This window comes from Parasteatoda tepidariorum, chromosome 10, assembly GCF_982258835.1.
Source record: "Parasteatoda tepidariorum strain Cologne lab strain chromosome 10, Ptep-v5.0, whole genome shotgun sequence".
NCBI classification, from domain to species: domain Eukaryota; kingdom Metazoa; phylum Arthropoda; class Arachnida; order Araneae; family Theridiidae; genus Parasteatoda; species Parasteatoda tepidariorum.
Genome location: NC_141764.1, coordinates 104,075,761 through 104,094,170, shown reverse-complemented (window position 1 = coordinate 104,094,170; position 18,410 = coordinate 104,075,761). Strand labels below are relative to the sequence as shown.

The window sequence follows — 18,410 nt, the reverse complement described above, 5'->3', positions numbered from 1 at the left end:
AAATTATACTCTGCTAATGTGGACAAATTCTCCCCTTTGTTAAGGTAAATAGGTTTGCTACTTAAACCAACTTCATCAATAAATATTTGAATTCTCGCTTATGTGAACTTCATATAAACTAAATTCAGCATTTTAAGGGGAAATATTTTGCTCTAATTATAATTTCGCATGATCCAAAGTTTAATGGTCTTAATTTATGTTTCTAAGAATCCCTGCTTTTCTTTAATTTCAGGTTTGCAACTCCAAGAATGAAAACTAAGAGCGAAATCTACTTGGAAAACGTAATGCTGCTAACATCGTTTCGATCTTAAAAGTTCATCGCTAAAGACATGTCTCATTATTTACTAGAAAAAATAAATCAGTCAACAACGATACAAATTATTTAATTTTACTAGTCAGCCAAAATCACAACCGATTGCTGATTTTGTGCAAAAGATGAATAAAATCAGCCGCTTGGAGGCATGAAGAGGCAAAACGTACGTACATTATCGTTGATCGTGTGCACCTTCACATACTTGTTGATCGGGGCGGCCATCTTTGACGCCCTGGAATCGGACCAGGAGAAGATTCAGAGGGACATGTTGCTTTACATAGAAGGATTGCTCATCAAGAAATACAACATAAGCAAAGAGGATTATAGGATATGGACTACTGTGATCATTAAAGGGGTACCGCACAAGGCTGGAATACAGTGGAAGTTTTCAGGAGCTTTCTATTTCGCCACAACAGTGCTCACCACCATTGGTAAGTCTTCGATTATTACTATAACCACAATTTTTTTCAAATGAGACAAAACTATTCCCGAGTATTTATTCTGGATAAACGAAGAAAATATTTTTAGTACCATTGTTAACACGGAGCGTATCAAAATTGGGGAACAACCATTTTCACTCAATTAAGATTCTCCAAAACTTGAGTTCGTTCTGGGAAAATGGAGGTTGTGTAAAATGACCTTTCTGCCTTCTATTGTTAAAATCCAAGTCCTTTTTAATAAAAGTACTTCATTGGTTCAAAAAAAAAAATTCAAAATTTAACTCTGTTCGTCAACTAAAACAATTACAGACTATCATAAACCCCTTACAGGAACTTAACAGTTTTCTAAAATTTTCACTAGATGACAGCGCAATATCTAAAAACATCATACTACCGATACTCAAAGCCACTCTCTTAATCTGAAAAATGCGACTTATTACTAAACTTTCCGAAGTCATTCAGTTAAAGAACTTACTAGGTTTTCAGGGAAAATTTCCTCTCAGTCCAATGCTTAGCAACAACGAGGATCAATTAGAGAATTTCATCAAATTCTTCGTCTACTTATTTAGAGGATTGGGATACATTTTAACTGAACAAAGGATTATCAAAGGATTATCACAGAGTGTTTCCTTGTTCGTAGAATTCTTGTTAAGTGACATTTAAAAAACAGTTGAATACAGAAAATATCTAACATTAATGTACACCAACACAAATACTTAAATGAAGCTGCTTAGAGTGAACCGTCATCGAATGCTTGTTTCAGACGTCCGTTTTGTGTAAATTGCGTAAAAATTTGTATTGTAAACAGCTTTATCAGATGTTTGGATACAGCTTAAGACAAAACATTTCAAATCAGCAAAAATCTCTCTCTTATGATTCTTTTTACTTCAATCTTCAATTGGAATCTTGTAAAAAGATCTATCGTAAAAGTCATTTAATTCTTTTTATGTAAAATCGTTGGTTTCGTTTACAAAACGAAAAATTAAAAGTGTTTTTTGCTTTAATATTTTTTAAGCACCATTAAAAAAGGATAATAACAGATTTAAAGAATAAAATTCTGAATAAGAAACATTAGTTTTATTTGAGTATTCACCGCAAGTTATTTTCAGTAATATTTTTTTAAATCTCGATTTTCTTGATTTCAAACTTTTTTTTCTCCACACTTTATCCATCAAAGATTATAATTTTGAGAACTATGGTGTATTACTAGCTGAACACTCATTCAAAGTAAAAAAGAAAATAATCGATATATGAGTACTATCAACACTACAGAATCATACATACAACAGAATATAGACACCATTAATAAAGCTAAAATGATTACAATTGTTCATTTATTTATAATTATTTGTCACCCTTCGTGGTTGTTTTACGTTATAAGTTAATCAAAACACGCTTTTTTCTCCATCAGAATAAAGATTAATTGAATTTAGTATCATTTGGCATGATGGTATTGATCGTGGCTAACTCACGATAGTCAAATTTTATCGCCATCAAATGATTTTTGCTTATTATTTATCTATTTAGTTTATTATTTTAAGGGGCGTAAGATACTTATTTCCACAGTAACTGTATTCAAAATGAACAGTATTGATGAAATTTTAAATATTACACATTATATCATAGTTTGTACTTATATTAGTATATTTTATACCTATTATCTACCCTTTAATTCTTGAGTTTAGAGCAAATTACGTATCGCAAAATGAAGCCAAAACTTTAAAAAAAAAAAAAATACTCATAAAACCCTGGTAAGGTTTTTAGAGTAACGCCATTCTCTATTTTACCTCTTATATACTGTTTGAAACATTATTTTTATTAAAAAAATGCCAGCCACTGATTATTAGGTCATTAGGCTTTTAGCTCTCCAGTACTTCTTAACAATACAGTCAAAGTCTTGTAGTGCAGAGCCTGTGTTCAAATGCGCAGCAGTCATGGCTTGTCCGCAGTTACATAAAAGGCAATCTGATGAAGTAGTCAGCTTGAGGCTAAATAAATGTGAACGTAGACAATTATGTTCGGTCAAAAGTCTAAACATGACTAACGCAGTAGCACGGGGTGAATCCGGAACACTGTGACTGTTTAAAATATAAGTAGTGGTGGAAAAAAGCTTTTTTAAAGTTCATTGTTGTTGTTGTAGGGCATTAAGACAAGGGGTGCGATTATTATTGTATTCCACTGGTCAAGAATCTATGTTCAAGAATTCGACTTCTGCCACACCCATACGTTACACAGGCTGACCCATCCATACATTCATCCTCAGATCGTAATTTTGATCTGAACCAGAGGACATTTAATCTCCAATCCAGTACTTCTAGAGATATAATTTGTTATGGGAACATGAAATGCTTTGTGACCAGACAGGTCTAACGTGCACCTTTCGCCATTTACTACATGGGGAGCCTTTAGCCGGTTGGATTTGTATTCTAGTTCTTACGAACAAGAGTCCAGCGCACTACCAACCACGCTATCCCGGCTCTTTTAAAGTTCATTAATATATTAATCTATATTCTTTACTGCTACTAAAAACATTTTCTGAAACTATGGAAAATCTGTACTAGAATTTCGGATTAAAACTGTATCAATTTCCACAATACCAATAGTACGTGTTATCAAAATTAATTTAGCGTCATCTGCGTATTAGTATAATATTAGTATAACGATTTTCTACTGTTCCTCTAAGCGACTTTTCCTCATTTACTTTGCTTTTGAAATATAGATTTTTTAAAAATTTCAACTAATACATATCATCAATATTAAGCATTAGTGTTAATAAAAATGTGGTGATTTTTTAAAGATACCTATAAAATTAAGTATCTTTTCTTTGTTCTTCTTATACTTATCCTCTTCACAAAGTGCATGATACCAATATGTATCGTTAACTTTGGTTTTCAGTACATAGCATGTTTTTTAATTTCAAATATTACACAATACCGACATTAATTTAGCAACATTTATGTCAATAAGAGCATGGCGACTTTTTTAGTACATAGCTTATTTTTTTAATCACGATTTGTACTGATTGCCGTAATTGATTTAACACCATTGGCGTCAATGATATTACGGCAAGTTTTTATGTTTCTTCTAAACGAAGTAGTACCACTTTTCCATTGGTTTTGCCTTTCAATACAGAACTATTGTTTTCCACTTTAATTACTGTTGATTTTAAATAATTTATTTTTAAGGAAGCAGGGTTTATAAGAAATGCTATTAACAAAATAAACACGTGGTTTCATAAAGCTTTAGAAATACGAATTTTGTAATGTAGTCAACGAATGCTACCATGTTAGCTTTGATTACTGAAATTATCTGACATAACGAATAAAAAATAATTAAGTATTAAAGTACGCGCAATGAATTCCTATTTAGATCAAATAGAGCTGTGAACAAGTAAATATCACCGATGTTATTTATACTTATAACATTTGAAAAAAAAAATAAAATGGTCGATATTTTAATTAAATACAATGGCTAACGTTTAACCAATGAGAAAATTCCGTCAAACGTTCTAATGGAAAATTTCGAATGAATTTTAGGATTGTTGCCTAAAATTGACCTTTCCAGCTGGCTTCCACATTTCAGGATGATAGAACAAACAGTTCTGGAGTTTAAGCGAGGCACATACAGGCAGACAAACTCTTAATTTTATTATTATCGATTTGAATTTATTTACTATGAATGATATTAAAAATTACCTATGAATATTGTTGCTAGCATATTTTTTAAATTAAAAAAAGTAACCATTGGAAATTTTTCTTTTCACGAACGAATCTGCCTACTCTTTGTTTCTTATTTAACAGAAACGCCTGAGACAATTGAAATTTTTAATTCTTTTCAATATAGCTGAAACGAGAAGCTTTCGAAGTATCATTACTAAAGTTATTTATTTCATTATAAAGTGTTGGTTTTTATGAAAATAACGTATTGTACAAAACATGCTTCGTTAATTTTTTTTAAATATTTACTAGAAATAACCATTTAATTTTACAATCATTTCGGAGAGAATTATCTCAGTCAGAGTCATCTTTGGTTTTTATGCTAAGAAAAATAAATGGCTTTCTACGGATAGAAATTAAAACCACATCTTAACAGATTTTTTGGTAAAAGGTTAAAAAAAGAAAGAAAATGTGTTGAACTGTAGCTAAATATTATTAAATGCTTTAAGACATGAAGAAAACTATATCTTTTAAAAACAGGTCTCTTTTACATTGCTTAAAAATTCTGATCCATAATCGGTATTTTACAACCAACCTCTCTTAGAAAAGTAAAGGAATTTTCTAAATGAACAGTGAATGGCAAAAAAAAAAAATACTTTTTAAGAAGTACTCAATCAGAAATAAACCAAACTTCTAATGTAGGTATACAAAGAACATCCAATTTGTAATACTAAAAAAGAAGACATGTTGATAGATTGATGTAGAATGCCGATTAGGTAAGTAAAAGGAGAGAAAAAAAAAGCTGACAGGGAAGATAAATTTGCATTTATATTAGAAGCCCACGATAAAAAAAAAAGGAAAGAGCGGATATTCAGATTTTGAGGATAACAAATCCTGAATGTAATGGATACGATTTCTATCAGGAAAACAAATTCTTTTATTTCACATTATCAGTTTTCATTTTTTTTTCAATGGTAATACAAAAACTTCTATTAATAATTAAATTATAAAATGCAGGTTAGTTTCAAACTCATATTTTGAAGCATCTACAGTCAATAGGTTTTAGTCAGCGTGTTATAAAATGGGAAAGATTTTTATTACATTATTTAAAAATAAAATTTAAATTACTGTTTAAAATACATGAAATCTATTCTTCCTGAGAAACCTCCTTTGAAAGAACCTCCTGAGAAAAAAGCTGGAAGAAATTCGAGATTTACTTAGAAATATTTGTCGGAAACAAAATTTAATTCATAAATGTGATAAACAATTTTTAAAAAATTTCATTAATTCAACTTAATATTTTTTCTTTTTAATTATTAAATTCAAATTATGAATTTGATTTTTTTGAACTTTTTTTTTACATAGTATTGGATATTTTTATAGTGTGCTAGCTGAGTACGTATGGGGTGAATAGAGAAATTTTTTTTTATTTATCAGTGCTGACCCAAGTCAAATAAATCTTTTGATGGTTTTCCATTGATGGACTAACATAATCTTGATAGTAACCAACACAAGTAACCATCACTTCATTGTAGGAATTCGGACTGATTTATGATGATCCAACATAAGAACAGCGACTTGTTTTGATGGTTTGTTCATGTTAAAATATCAAAAAATTTCCCTCATAGTTTCTTAGAAATGAAATATTGCTACATCATGAACCACCATCACCCCAAAGTAGGAATTCGGACTGATTTATGATAGGCCAAAATAAAAAAAACCACATTGTTTTAATGGTATATTCCTGAAAACCAACAAGATTTGAACAAGAATTGCCATTGAGTTAAACCATCATGAAAATGTATAGTTTGAATCCTCATAGACCATCACGGATTGTTGGTTCATGAGAGTTAAACTTCTCTTGATTGTTAACCATCATAGTATTAAAGTAGTATTTTTTTATCATGGAATGATAGAAATTTGTTTGCATATCAAAAACTATGAACACATAATGGAAAATGTTGCATGATGGTGACCATAAAATGATGTTGAACTGAAACCAACATAAACCCTCAAATCCTGGGACCATCAAGAATTTTGACTTGGGGGAAAAACACTACGAAATCAAGCACAAGACTGACTAAATTGAAGAATCAGGCTTAAGAGTATTTATGAATCAGGGAAAATTACATAAAGTGATTGTATTGATGTGTGTATGTTTAATGCATCAGAATTGCTTTTGATTTCACTTTAATCTTAATATAACTAATTCACATTAGTTTTTAGTATGAGGTAAATAAGAAATGCCGTATTGAAACTGTTTAGTATTGGTGCAGTTTTGAGAATCTCCACATATACATATCAATATAATACTTTATTCCCATGTTTGAAACTTATTGCATAACCCTTCAAAATTTGAGTTTTGTATAAAACACTTTTTTCTGTTGCAACAAACTGAAATTTTAAAAACAAATAGAATTATTTTAAGACCTTGATAAGGACTTTGGTGTGTGATATTTTTCTATCTGAATCTTTAACTTACAATTTAAAATATTTACAAGCAGTTGTGATACAAAGTTCTCTTAATTCCAATTCATTAAAATGTTAAGACACTATCTTTCACAATCACTAGAAAAATACTCTTTGAAACTGCGGAAAAACCATTTTATAAAACTGCTCTAATTACCATAATACCAGTAGTACATATTACAAAAATCAAGCGTATGCTAATTTTCTACGGCTTCTCTAAACTAATTTCCTATAAGCCTTTCTTCTATTCACTTTGCTTTTTAGCCTGTCACTTATTTCTTTGTCTATTTCAATGAATGCATATTACCAGTATTAATGAAGCATTGGTCAAACTAACTTTTTGAAGAAAATACCGAGAATAAACAGATTTTTCTGGTTTTAAGTTATGAGTTCAGAAAACTATTTTTTTCTTCCCGAAAATATACAAAATTTTTATCATTATTTTCTTAAATCTAAAATACGTTAAACTTTACTTAAATATTGGGTACCAGGAATGATTTATCGTGGCAAATAGGAATGCAGAGTTTGAAACCAATTTTTATGATTTCTTCATTTTATCAGCCCATTAATGGCCAAGTTGCAATTTTTAGATAATCATCATCATATCTGGCTAGACAGCCCAGGGTGGGCTAGTGCCTTCCTTTGAATTCGAATCCACTTCTCTCTACTTTTGACACTTGTTCACCAGTTTTTCTCCTTTAGAGTAAGGAAATCAGTCTCAACTAAATCCAGCCATCTCAGCCTGGGTCTACCTCTTTTCCTGTTCGTTAGGGGTTTGTGTAATAGGATTTTCTTTAAATTTGAGTCATCATTCCTTCTGAAAATGTGAGCTGCCCAGTTTATTCGATTTATTTTAATGAATTTCACAATATCTGGCTCTCTGTAGATTTTATACAGTTCAGTATTATATCGTCTTCTCCAGGAATTATTTATTTTTATCCCACCAAGGATGGCCCTCAAAACTTTTCTCTCAAAAATGGCAATTTTATTTTCACCAGCTTGAGTTAGGTTCCAGGTCTCAGAGCCATAGGTAAGTATTGGCCTAATTAATGTTTTATAGAGTAAAAGTTTTGTATAGATTAAAAGTTTATTATACAGATAATATTCTGTATAATAAATATCGACTTCTGATTTAATTATTGGGATCTCATTTCGGTTGCCTCGTATTTTGAGGGTTAAAAAACAAAGTTCTTATTAATAGAGTGTAATGACGTGATTGTCTTTTAATTATTTAAAATCTTCTGAGCGGCTTGATTAGAATTTTATATTAATAGCGAGTGGTTAGTAACATTAGTATTGGATGATGCCTTAGAAATGAATGACGAACTTTTCGTAATATGCCATGATCGCTCTATGGAGCTTTTACTATACTTATTGTGAATCATTTTATTTGAGTTATTGCACAGAGAAACAAAGAAAGTCTCCCTATTTAACTCCCTTTGATAAAAGTTATCGCTGAAACTGTAATGAAAGAGGATGAATAGACAACGAGAGAACATTATTCTAGAACTACAAATTGGGTCTAAACAAATAGGGTTTCAGTTTTCGTTTCACTCTCTTCTAACATAATTTAGTTAAAAAAAAAGAAACAAAGAAGCAAAACATTCAGCAAAGTCGATATTGACAATTTAATGAAATGAGCTTTTAAACATAATTTCAGCTACGATATATATTATGATACTTTTCTACTTTGTTTGAAATGGTGCTCATTAAAATAACTCTTAAAATGAACCTTTTTATTTTGCTGTTGCACACCTTTAGTTTGTTTTGTTAAAATATGAGTGAAAATGTTATTTGTAAATTTACGCCACTTTTTTATGAATAATTTATAATGAGAATATAGGTGGTTATTGTGAGACGAGAAATAATATAAATGTATTCGCAATATTGCATTACAGATTCATCAAGATATGCATATTCAGTAGACTCGTAAGATATTTTAAAGAAAGAAAAATATTAAACAATAAAAAAATGTTTTGAACAAAAGTATTTTCTTAAAATTTAAATTTACTGCTCAGCTCTTCCACAACGACATGAGGATTACATGATACTTACAGATGTGAGCAAAGTACAATTATATATATATATATATATATATAAAATAAAACTATGTATCTAACAAAAGTATTATATTTATAATTCTTGCACGAGTTTGAACTCTTATACTTTGGATTTATTATTCTTTTATTTCAAATATTATATTAATACTAATCATCACAAAACTGTCTTGAAAGCTGCATAACAGTATTGAGAAAAGGATAAATCAATAATATGATTGATTCCAAAAATTCTAAAAATGAAAAATAAAAAATATTTACTGATAATCAGGTTTTATTACAAAAGTGAAAAAAAGTGGAAAAAAACGACGTCAACGAATTAGTATTTTTAAAGCTATCTGATTCCACATATTTATGTTGTTAATTGTTGCTAGTCTGTGTTTCTATAAACCTGTTATAAAATCAGCGATCGTTGAAGTAAGAAAAAGTAAGTTAATTAAGAATAAATGCTCGATTGTGGTGAATTTCGACTGTCATGAGTTGACTGCAATCATTAATAATGCAATAATGCAGTGCTAGTTAATGGTGGCTAAAGTTAAACTTTATTTTGATGAGTTGATTTTCGAAATGTTTTGTTATTCTAATTACATGAGATCAATGGGAAGGGCAACTTTCCAATTTTAAAGTTTTTTTTTTCGCTCTTGGAAATTCACGCATGAAACGATTTGTCAATTTAATTTATTTTATTTGTATAATAGTAGCTTTGAAATTTTAGATTAGGAAGCTAAACAAACTGATTTTTTCCAACAGAAAAAGCTCAAACAGTTGAAGTACGTCGAAAACTGAAGAAACGGTGCGAATATATCTCTTTTTCTCGTTTGTAAAGACGTCTTTCTCCATTTCCAGGCCTTGTTATTGACATTCCTGGACAAATACTTCTTTTTCTTGACTTACAAGGAATCTGCAGATGACATTTTCATGGTTCTGATGGAATTGACTGAATTTCTTTTTCTTATAAATCGTAACTGCATTCCTAGACCAGGAATCATATTAGGTATTAGATTCGAAAAAAGCGATATCATTCGATTTTTATTTTTTGTAGTAAACAATTTTCTATCCTTTTTTTAAAGCATTATTTTTTCTTTAAATGTAGAAATATACTAGAATTGTAGACAATTAAAATGGATTGGGAGAAAAAATGCTCCCATTCCTTTTTTTATAACTTTAACATTTAATGTAACTTTTTTTAAACGCATTTTCAGTTAAAAAAAATCTAAATTCTGCTTCCGATCAGAGCCATTAACATCATCCATTTTGTGAAAATGATTTATGACTGAATGAAAGATATAAATTATATTACCAATCTGTGCACGTTTGTAAATAATTGCATGAAAAATTTGAGCTTTGTTGCTTCTACACTTTTTTGACAAGACATACACCTACACAATTAATAAAGATAAATTAATTAAGATTTTTTTTATTCATTTTTATTTTTTGTATTTGCCTATAACTTAATGTTAGTAGACAAAACAAATACGTTTTTAGTAGTTCATTCTATCAAGATGGCGATTAACTGTATTCAATATCTTTTGCTAAATGATGTTATAGCTCGAAGTCAACTCATAATGAACAAAATCTCACCACAATTCAGTGATTTTCTCTGGTACTTATCCCTTTCGAAGTACCGTAAAGCACTTCTTTCCACATTATCTATGTTTAAACTGCGCAGCATTAACGCAGTTATAATAGGTACAAATTATACTAATTTTATTTATATCGTATATTTGGTAGTGATTAAATTATACCAGTTGTCATAACACTGAAAGTGCCTAATATCAAAGTTAACTCTTTGAAGGGCCTTTTTCAACGCTAACCACTATCTAAAAAAAATAATGTGAAATTCATTTAAATAAATTGTTCTGCAACAGCCAACTCAAAATAATTTTGACGACTCTGATGTTCTATTTTTTAGAAAAACTTATGCGTGAACAATAGTATGGCAATTTTTAAACATTTCTCCTGATTGAATTATTACCATTTCTCCATTAATTTTACTTTTTAGTGCAGAGCTTATTTATACTTTAATCAATAAAAACAATAATTAAGCATTATTAGCGTCGATAATAATAAGGCTATTTCTTACAGTTACCCTAAACGGGCACGTTCATTCTCTCCATTAATCTTGCTTTTTAGTACAAAGATTATATTTTTTAAGCTTTACTTGAAACCTATTTCCAAAATTAATAAAGCATTATTGGCATCAATATTAGTATGACGATTTTCTTACGTTTCTCGAAAATAAACTTATATAATTTCCCTCTTAATTTTTTTTTATTGCACAGCTTATTTTCTTTAAATTTCAATTCGTAACTAAAACTGAAATTACTCAAGCATCATTGGAATCAATGAGAGCATTGTGATTTTCAAAGTTTCTCCTTAATGGGTAAGTACAATTCCTCCATTAGTTTCCCCTTGAAGTACCTGAACTCATTTTTTTAAAATTTCAAATAAAGTTGATTTTAAATTATTTAGCTTTAGGCGAAAATTTTTTGGATCATAACTACAAACGAAGTGAACACTTAGATCCAGGTAACTTTGGAAATGCTAGTTTGATGATGAAGTCTGCCTAGGTTACCACGCTCTCGTTGATCATTTAGTTTATCTGATACAACGAATAAAAAATAATTAAGTGTCTAAGAGCGTGCAATAAACTCTTTTTTAATTACAGAGAGCTATGAGCAAGCAAACTTTGCTGACGCTATCTGTAAAACATTAAAAAAAAAAAACAGACTCGTACGTCGTTTCAATTATATCAATGACGCTAGCTCCAAACTCGATGAGAAAATTTCATTTTTAAAGGGAAAGACATAATTTAAATTTTCTAAAAATTTTTAGGAATTGCCTCTTTCTACCACTCTCCAAATTTCAGGTCGCTAACATAAACGGTTCTTGATTTATGGGAGACTGTCAAGACAAACTTTTAGTATGACGATGTATATTAAATTATGTAAAATTATTAGATAAAAATTGAATAGATGCTCATTGCTTTTATTCACTTTATTTAGCTGTTTTTTTTAATCAATAAAGTCTAAATCGAGAATTATTTCAGTGAAATTTTAAGAGATTTATAATAATTGTGCAATCATGGAATTTTTAATAATACCACGATTGCAGTACATAACTATACTTATTCACCTACTTATCACAACTTATTTTTTAATATTTTATTTCCAATGAATGTAGAACTTAATTATGTTGAAAATAGTTTTATTCGGCTACAAGTTGACGTTGATTATCAGTCAATATATTTGTGTATCTCTTGAGTATTGAATTTTAAAATTTACTCAAAGTAATGCAAATCATGAAATATGTGATGCAAAATTACGAAGTAAAAATTCAGTAAACTTTATAATTCATTACTACCTTTAATTTATCGAAACTTTAATTTAATTACCTTTTATTTATCCAACAAAATGCTGATCCAAGAATAATTTCAATGAAATTTTAAAACATGGTAATTCATAGAGAATAACTATCAATGCTTTATTCATCCCCTGTATCATGACCTTATTTTGACTACTAAGTTTTGATGAAAAATAAATGATGGTTTGAGTTGGTATAGGTTATTGATATAGGTTTGTGAAGTTTGTAAAATTATAGGAAATAGTGAGGAAGGAAAGTTATTGTGAATTAACCTAATTTTTATTGATAGCATTCGGCAGAGGTGGGGGGTGTGATAAGAGAGCAAAAGTTAGATATAAATTCTTTAAACAAGTTTTCCAAGCAGTAGATAAACATTCGATAATCATTTTTTGTTAAACCCCTTCCCTATATAGTTTTAAAAACTAAAAACCGGAACTGTTTCGATTTTAATGTGCTGTTCCGACTGAATTCAAGCTGATAACATTTTGGAAGTGATTATGTTTTCTTTTCAACTTTCTTTTTACCTCTCTCTTTTTTTCTTCTTTTAACTTACCCGATGAAAGGAAAAGCCGTTCTTTCCAAAACTCACAGGTCATTTTTCTTTTTTAATTCTCGATATGGTCTACGTTTTCCGCATTCTTGCTACTTCCACTTTTTTAAGACTGAAAATTCTAATCCGTTGAAAAAAAGCTGTGTTATTTAGAGAAAGTTCGTTTTGGTGCTCAATTTCGAAACTTGATGAATCATTAGGTCTAATTAACTAGCATATTTGAGGTCACCCTTTTAAGTCATTAAAATCAGCACTTAATACCTGAAGCACTTAATCTGGTAATTAAAACAAAATTTATTTTAATCATGTATTTTTTTTTTACTCTTCGTTTTTGTGTTGGCAACAAAGAGATGAAAGATCAAGCGTGTGAACTCTCATAAGCATGAAAGCATAAACAGACACGTTTACAAATTTCTGAATGAGAATTCTTTTCTCGCGTTTTCAACGAAAAGCTGAAATAAGCTGAGCTATACATTTTGACGAATTGAAAGGCTAGAAGTGAATAATTTATATCACTTGAGTGTTCCATATAATGTTTTAGTTGTACTTATGCAGATTCAGTAATAATAATAATAAAAAATAGAAGATTTACAATAATATATCAAAGTTCTGAAATTTATAACTTTTTTAAAATTATAATTGTTATTTTTTTTCTGCAAATTTTTTTTATTGTACGTCATTTATTTTAATTAAGTTTTTTTAAATTTGAATAACTTATTATTGAGAATTAAATGGAATATAGAGAAATTTAATAATTTATTTATATTCTTGAGATTTTAAGATGGAAGACATTTCAAATGGGTCTGAGTAGTGAAGCGAGACAAGCACAAAGATGTTTTGCAATCTTTCGGAGCGTCAGCGAATTAGATAAAACGATCTTTCATGTATGAAATTCTCAGCAAAATATTGCATTGAGATAAATTATCAAAGTCTTTCGCATTTGTTTTAGAAATTAATTTTGCTTTCATTTATAAATTTAATAAATATAGAGACTGAATTTCGCAATATTAAATCATAAGTTCAATTTTGTTCATTTGGAATGCAATGTGATTTTTTACAACTAAATCTACCATGATAAGTTCTTAGGGTTGATTGCGAAATCAAATTACGATAAAAGGGCTATGTATGGGATGTTTTAAAGGTATATTTTGACAATAAATACAAGAAAATTTTAAATTAAAACAAAATTAAGATTGGTTGAATATTTATTAAAATTTCTTAAAACAGTGTTTACCTTGGAATTTTGAGAAATCTTAATAAATATTCACGTGTTTTGCGCTAGTCACCTAGTTCACAAATTCTCTACTGAATCAATGAATCTTTCTTTATTTAAACAGTAATAGAATAGTTTAATTGTTTGTACTTTAAGTACTTTAATGGTTTCGTGTGTCTTAAGATTTTATTTGTTTATTTGAAATCCAAAAATATCGCATATGGGATGCATTTTTTTTGTATATTACCAAAATAACTGAAAATCCCTCCGTAAAACCTATCACTTATTTATCATGAGCATAAAGTGCATTGATTTAAAATCAATACTATCCTCCAATCAAACCACAAAACTACTCAGATCATATTTCAGTTATTTTAGATAGGGTTCTTAGTTCATCTTTCTTGCTGTACAAAATGATTAAACTTTGCAGATACGATTTACTAAACACTATAAATATGTGGTATTACTTTACGATGCATTAAAACTTTTAATTGCTGTTTTAAATGGAATAATATTGTTACGAGACTTTTCTCGAATTCGTAAAATTGCTGCCCCAAAATTGTTCCGCTCTGAATGCGCCAAAATAAATGAAATTGTTGTTCACTATTCAAATAACTACTTCGAACAGCAAATCAATTTATAACTAAAATAGGAGTATGAAAGAAAACAACAGACGAAACAAGCAAAAGAATGAAACGAGACAAACCGAATGAGACAAAATAGAAACATTAAATTAAAGAAACAAATGTATCAAACGAGACAAACAAAAGTATCAAATAAGAAAAAATAGAAGTATTTCACAGCAATTGATTAATTCTATGTTTAAAAGTTGTTTGAATTGAGCAAGAATTTATTCTAGTTAAAAGTTTATCTCGAAAAAGCAAACCAAACAATTTAAAATCCCTGAAATTTGCAAGTGACTGAGAAAAAAAAAAGAAAAATGCAGAAGTAAGCAATATGTTGCTTTAAACTCTTTTCATCAGAATAGAATGATGTTAATCTTAATTCATTTTAATTAAAATGTATAAAAATGAAGTGTTCCCTAGATGAGAGAATTTTTTTTTCCAAGACGCTTTAGGGAAACTTGGTATGGGTCTTTAAACAAATTATACATATTCGTTCGTTAAGTTGTAAGAGCTTGGAATAAAAAAAAACTATGTATTCTGAAGTAACTCTTTCAATCCTCTTACATCTCTCGAGACAGTCAATTACATTTTTCTTTATGAGTTTTAAATATTTTTCGTCTAAAAAACTGCTCACACCACTTTGATTGCATTAGTTTATAAAACAATTTTTAAGACTTACTCTTAGAGTGACAGTTTAGCAGAACATATACATATTATTTTTATTCAAGGGAAAGTAAAATTGTCTTTGGAAACAAATATTAGGGAATTATCTTAGAAAAAGATTTTTTTTAAAAATAGTATCTACGAGTCCAAACGAGGAATTTGTGCTACGTAGAATGAAGCACAAATATAGGCAAAGAAATGGACATACTATAGTTTCGGTTCTCTAAACAAGAATCTTCCTCAGCGTCTACACAACGAACGTTGGCGTTACTTGAAAAAGCGGTGTTTTAATTACAGTGCTGTAATACAAACAGAGTATGCCCGCTGTTTTATTTCCCTCATCTACTTTCGTCTCAAACATCAGATTCTCTACATTCATGTGCTCCTTCACACTCGGCAATTTCATGTGACAGCGTCATGTGACAGTTGAGATGAGTTCTAATTTTTGTTAGATTCGTGTTTTGTATTTATAAAGACAATACATCTATAGCAATAGGGCGCTAAAAGCTTTAGAAGCCTTAAAACTAGCGAAACGGTAGAATATTTTATTATTTTTCGACAGGATTTTGCTATATTAAAATTCATTTCAGAATTTCAATTTTTTAATGAGTATGAATTGTACAATATTGTTTATATTTTTGCAAAATTAAGAATATTTCATTTTTTATTTGGTTTTGAAATCTTATTAGCTTATGGAGGAATGTATCGTACAAAAAAACGTGTAAAAACTTGATTCAGAAGTTTAAAAAACATCTGAAGTTATTTTGAAACAGCCCTGTATAGTAATTTTTTTAAATTGATCTTCCGATATTGAAGTACATAAAAAAACGTGTTTAAATTTTAATACAATATAGATTTAGCAAGAGTACTGCGTTTTTCAAAATCATGGATATCTTTTCAAGTATTTAGAATTTTTGAAATCATTTACGAGAAAGTATTTCAGACATGTCAAGCAGTATAATATAAAGAGAAAATTGAGGGGGAAAATGCTGCATCACCTTAAGAATATCACATTCTTTCTTTTTAAGTTCCTAATTTTGTTTCAACTTTACACCTATGATAAAGTTAAACAGTTTATAACTTATGATATAATTTATGATTCTCAATTTTTTTTATGTGTTGTTGTGCGATGTTATGTTATGTGCAATTTCAATTGAAGAAGACTTCATGATATTATTAACGAACTAACAATTTAATGTTACAAAAATCTTCGATCTATTTTTTATCATTTTGTATTAATCTTTCGCACCCCTCTTTATTATGGGTAAATGTATGTTATAAACAAGACTTAAACCAGAAGTTGAAAAAAAAAATAGAGAGAAGAGTTTTTTCGTCGAAAAAATTAGAAAGAGTAAAAATAAACGCAAGCAAAGAAAGAAGAAATGAAACAATAATGTCACCAAAACTTAGAAAAAAATTAGGTATTAATAATGATTAATTCTGTATAATCATGTATTTGCTCATGGTTTAGTTGGTTCCTTATGGTTAGATCTTTAATCTTTACTAATAAGATAGATTTAAGACTAAAAATTTGGATTCTGTACAGAATAAAATGAAATAATCGGCAATAGTATGAAGCTTTATAGAAAAGAAGAACATTCTCAAAAATCTATTTATATCTATACATAATAATAAACGCGGCTGTGTGTGTGTGTCTGTTTGTCTGTCTGTCTGTCTGTAATCACAATATATCCCCCCAGAAGCCTCGCCCATTCACGAAACTCGGCACATGATTGTGGTTTGACATAATGAAGAAGTATTTTTTTTCTTTTTCAAAAATTTGGATTAGTTTTTTAGTTATCAGTCATTTTGTAAGAAAATCTATGCTTTTTCGTCTTCAAAGAGCCATATTCAAAAAACTATTAAGAAATGCATATACTTTTCTCCACTCTTATAAATGTATGCTAATGCGAACCTTACAATTGAAATATTAATTTTCGACAATTTAATTGTAAGGTTCGCATTAGTTTATATTTATCAAAGTGGAGAAAAGTTTAACTTTTGTATTAAAAATGTGGCAACATATTCGATACGTAAATCGAACTCTTTGCTTTGATATATTTGTCGCTGTTCATAATTGTTATAATAAGTTTTTCTTCTTCCTACCACACTCTATTTTTTTTTTTTAAGCGAAGACGATAATTTTTGTAGCGATATAGAAATAGAAATTGATACCATAAAAAATTATATAGAAATAGAAATTGATACCATAAAAAATTAATTCGTTCTCGTGTTCTTTTAAAATGGATGCCTAATGTTATTGAAGCTATGATTATAACAGGACATTCAACAAGAAACAGTGTGCTTATTCCTCGCATCCCCATCATATCTTCAGACATTCCGTTTCAGTTTAAACGACTTCAGTTTCCTGTTCGACTTAGTTTTGCGATGAGTATAAATAAATCTCAGGGACAATCTTTAAAAGTCGTTGGTCTTGACTTCCAGAAGCCTTGCTTTTCACATGGACAGCCTTATGTTGGCTGCTCAAGAGTTGGTGATGAAAAGAACTTATATTTATTGGAAAACCAAATGGAAACACTAAAAATATTGTTTATAAAGAAGTTTCACAAGAATAGGAAGAATGTCGACAGTACCCCGGCATTTTACGGTACCCCGTAACGATTAAGTAAATTTTCTCCATTAATTTTTCTTTTTCGCACATATATAATTTTTATATCATTTAGTATTTATAATCAAAATTAGTTAAGCATCATTGACAGTAGTTTGCCACAATTAATTATCCTTGGCGCCAATAATAGCATTGGTGTTTTTTTTATGCTTATTCCTCAGTGAATTTGTTCCCTTTTCCAATAATTTTGCCCTTCAGTACAAAACTTTTGTTTTTATTTCAATTGCAGGCGATTTCAAATTGTTTAGTTTTGTAAAACCACAATTAAAGGTATAACTAAAACAAAATAAACACGTGATTTCAGATAAACTTAAAAATAATAATTTGGTGTGTAGTTTGCTCATGCTACCACGATGACGTTGATCATTCAGATAACCTGGCACTATAAACAAAATGTAAGTAAGTATTGGAAGAGCAATAAACATTTTTTT

The 18,410-nt window shown here is 29.2% G+C and overlaps 1 protein-coding gene across 1 annotated transcript in view; it reads left to right on the top strand.

Annotated features, from left to right (window-relative positions):
* The window catches only part of LOC107446547 (two pore potassium channel protein sup-9-like), a 97,862-nt gene that overhangs the window by 18,250 nt on the left and 61,202 nt on the right, over window positions 1–18,410 (top strand). The window contains exon 2 of the mRNA XM_071184367.2: window positions 233–744. Within this exon, the coding sequence (XP_071040468.1) occupies window positions 462–744 (283 nt within the window). The 5' untranslated portion in view covers window positions 233–461. The remainder of the gene's footprint in view (window positions 1–232; window positions 745–18,410) is intronic.